Genomic DNA, 4,004 nt, shown 5'->3' with positions numbered 1-4,004 from the left:
TCACTGATGCTAGACTAGCATTGCTATCTCGTCCATCAGCTGGCTGACGTTGCTGGAGAGAGACCCCACAATGACGGACAGTCCATGTGGTCCCTCCTCAGTTGGCGCCCAGCTCCCAGCTATTGTCTGGATCATGAAGGAGGAAGAAAAGAGTTTGGGAAAGTCCTGCACTCAAAAACCAATGGCAGTTTTAATATTGTTTTCCATCTTCAATGCAATTCTCCTGTTTCAACTCTGGAAAACCTCAAAGGTAAGAAGAATCATTTTTATTAAAGATCTTGTTGAGTGCTGTTTGGTCATTCATTTATGAGAATTAAAATTCTTTAAATTAGTGACAAATGTCACCACACAAACGAGAAATCTCAAAAGAACATGGTCACCCCACCTTCTTAAACACCACATAGTGATATGTAATAGGTATATGTTTGATAGATTCTTTTCTCTGACCAGCTGTTTTGCTGCTACTCAAACACAATTCTGTTGGATTCCATTTGAGTCACATCAGAAGAGTTAATATGGTCTCTCACAGCAATGCTAACTTGTCCAGAATAATCTTTTCTGTCTTGAACTCAGATATCGGATATTGTTATCGACCATGAAAACACCTACCTACACAGCCACATTTCCTTTACTCTGGACTGGAAAAGCAACCATCGAGGTGAGGGTTGAAGTGCAGTTCACACAAGTTTACAGTCAAAGTACAGTCCAAGACGCTGTTTTGTTCTTTTGTCTGACAGGTGACTCTTCTTCATCCCAGTGAGGCCGTGACAGTAATAAGAAGACTGAACAAAGACAATCCAGACAGAGTTTACTTTAAAAGTGTTTTCCGCCTAAATTCCATCTCTGAAACCATGAACTGTAATTTCTGCCTGCGACCCACCAAACTGCCAGTGTGTGACTTCACCGACCTGCGCACGGGGGAACCATGGTTCTGCTTCAAGCCAAAACAGCTGGGCTGTGAAAGCAGAATCAGCCATTCCATGGGAGGATATCGAGATAAAATATACCCTGGTGAAGAAAAGGTTTTCCAAATGTAAGAGCTTGTTTGAATTTGACAAATCCTACATTACTTTCATTGCCTTTAGTTTAACTTTTATTTTGGTCGGGGGCTTGGTTGGGTCTTGTAACCAGGGGTTCACTTTTCATTAACTTTTGCAGTTCTACTCATGTGATAACTGGATATGGTACGTGGTTCAGTAGTCAGCATCACTCATGACTTTCCCAACAGCTTGGTTCCTTAATTGGACATATTTTACTGACCTGAGAAACTGGTGCGTTGATGTGGTACTGAAGTACAGAATGGCTACAAATATGCGCCACATCCACACATGAGAGGAACCTATCATGAGAGCCAGTTATTCTTATTCAGCACAAGCGTCAACACATTTTGATGCTTACTTCATATTCACTCTGAGTCAGCAAATATATTCTTAAAACTGAAAAATACTCACAATGCAAGTCAAATGGCATGTGTTCATCACGTATGTATGATTGGACTTTTTTCAGTGGTGTCAACATGAAAGTGAAACTGAGATCTGAAGGACCAGCGTTTGTGAACGTGCTGCCACAGAGGAATGGTAACAACAGTCAAACTGATCATTGTGGAATGGATGTTTAAGAAGTTTGCTTCTCTTTCATCAGTTCAGTCAGAGAGGAACAGAACCGTAGAGAACTTGGGACATTCTGGATATTACTACCGTGGAGAGTGGCAGGCCCTGGATGGGACCAGAGTTCAGCATTTTCAAAAGCCTGCTGCCATGAGTAAATGTCTCCAAGGAAAGAAGATCTACATGTTTGGAGACTCCACTGTCAGACAGTGGTATGAATACCTTGTTGAAAAACTGCCAGGTGGAGAATAATGAGAAATGCAATTATGGGTTGAGAACAAGCAGAATTTGCAACAAGTGTTTCTTTTTTTCCTTTTTTCTTCTCAGGTCTGGTGAATTTTGATTTCCACAATGGCCCAAAGACCGGACCGTACATGGCGACCGACATTGCAAACAACATCTTCATGCTCTACCAGGTCCATGGTCTGCCCATACGTATACGACCCATCTCAGTCAGCAAGGTTCGATACGTTGCCAATGAGCTGAACTCCATCGAGGAGCAAACACCGTTGTAATTTTGGGTATCTGGGCTCACTTCGCTTCATTACCTGATGAGGTTTACCTCAGGAGACTGCAGCGCATCCGCAACGCTGTTGTGCAATTGTTGAACAGGTCTCCAGGCACACTGGTTATTATTCGCACTGGAAACATCAAAGACCTGTCTGCTTCTAGAGCAGTATTCAACAGTGACTGGTCCACCATGCAGCAGAATAAGATACTTCGAGCTGTGTTCCACAGAGTGAATGTTCGCTGGGTGGATGCCTGGGAGATGACATTGGCACATGATGCCAGGTTTCTGCTTCACCCCCTGCCCCCTATTATCAAGAACATGGTGGATGTGGTCCTGTCCTACATCTGTCCTCTGAAGGAGGGAAAGGTGCTTGGTGGCAAGAGCGCTGTGGCCGTTTCCTGAACACAACTGCTTAGAAATGGGCTCCAATGAAAGAGGAAGCATGGACTAAACCAAAGAAGCCTGATGGACTCTGGGAGGCATGTGAGACTGCTGTCTCTGACATGTTGACTGTACCTGAGAACCATGTGGAATTGACTGAGATGAAGTGCAGAAGGAATCTCACTCCGTGGGTCATGAACTCTAATTTACATTTGCAGTGGTTTGACAATATGGTGGCATTGGTATAAAGCAGGAGAATCAAATCATGTGACGTTGCCTTCGGCTGCGTCGTACTGGTTCCTGTGAGACTGAGCTATATTAAGTCTTTTATTGCTGATTTTACGCCTTGACACTAATTTCAAACTGACCTTTCTCTGATTCTGGATTCATTTGGATGATATAATTTGGTGTTGTTTTGATCTAATTGATCAATAAAGTTTTTGCATTTGTTGTGGTGTGAGGTGTCTCTCCATTTCCTTGAACTGACCTTTTGTAGTTATTGTGCTGCACTTTTGCCTCTGATTCTTTGATGTACTGTATTTTCTGGATTGGAAATCGCTCCGGATATATAAGGATATATAAGATATACAAGTGGCACCAGCCATAAAACACATAATAAAGAAGGAAAAGACATATATAAGTCAAACTGGACTATAAGTCGCATTTTTCGGGTAAATTTATTTGATAAAATCCAACACCAAGAACAGACATGTCATTTTGAAAGGCAATTTAAAATAAAAATAGAATAGAGAACGACAGGCGGGATACGTGTACGGTAACTATAGCATGAAGCATAAAGAACAGGCTGACAAGTTGACCCAACCATCAGTATCACTCCAAATCACTACATCCAATGAAATCTTCATCCTCTGTGTCACTTTTAAACAACTCTGCCGACTCCAGTGGCAGAAGATGCGACGCTTCCTCTTCTACGTCACTTTCGTCAGACTCATCGTCAGTTGTAGTTCCCATTATTCCAGCCTTTCCGAATTTGAATCCTGGCTGTGGCGACCTGGCTTTTAGCCTGAGATGAGCTTTTTTGTTTTCTTCATTTCAGTAAGAGTAACCTCCGCTTTTCACCAGTCCCTTACAAGTTTCTCGCTAACTCCAAAGTTTCTTTCTGCTGCATATTTCACTACTTGCAGCTTGTAACCTACAGAATATGATATTCCTTTCGGTGCCATTTTTGTTCAGCCTTTCTCAGTTGTTTTTATTTCAGTTAGAGCACAATGTTAAAATTCTCAACTCAGGTTGAGAGCGCCCCCTTACGGTGTAGTGTGAAAATAACATGTGAAATTATATAATGTAATGTAATATGTAATTTCACGCATAAATCGCACCCCGGCCAAACTTTGATAATCCGCAAAATACGGTAATTTGTTGTAACACATTTTTAATTTTCGGACAGCTTCAAGTTGTAAGATATTAACCCATCCAGTCTGTCTCACAAGCTTGTCTCCTGAAATCACCAGATCTCCTCTTCATGACCAAGTTGCATCATCCAG

General features: G+C 42.0%; 1 protein-coding gene across 1 annotated transcript; it reads left to right on the top strand.

Annotated features, from left to right (window-relative positions):
* The first annotated feature begins 570 nt into the window (after positions 1 to 570).
* LOC128757806 (NXPE family member 3-like) lies at positions 571 to 2,655 on the top strand. The gene is given in 6 exon segments (XM_053863353.1): positions 571 to 658; positions 738 to 1,033; positions 1,507 to 1,577; positions 1,642 to 1,848; positions 1,935 to 2,099; positions 2,102 to 2,655. Coding segments are annotated over 6 exon segments (1,221 nt in total). The 5' UTR covers positions 571 to 595; the 3' UTR covers positions 2,521 to 2,655.
* The last annotated feature ends 1,349 nt before the right edge of the window (positions 2,656 to 4,004 follow it).

This window comes from Synchiropus splendidus, chromosome 4, assembly GCF_027744825.2.
Source record: "Synchiropus splendidus isolate RoL2022-P1 chromosome 4, RoL_Sspl_1.0, whole genome shotgun sequence".
NCBI lineage: Eukaryota > Metazoa > Chordata > Actinopteri > Syngnathiformes > Callionymidae > Synchiropus > Synchiropus splendidus.
This window is presented reverse-complemented; position numbering and strand designations above follow the sequence as displayed.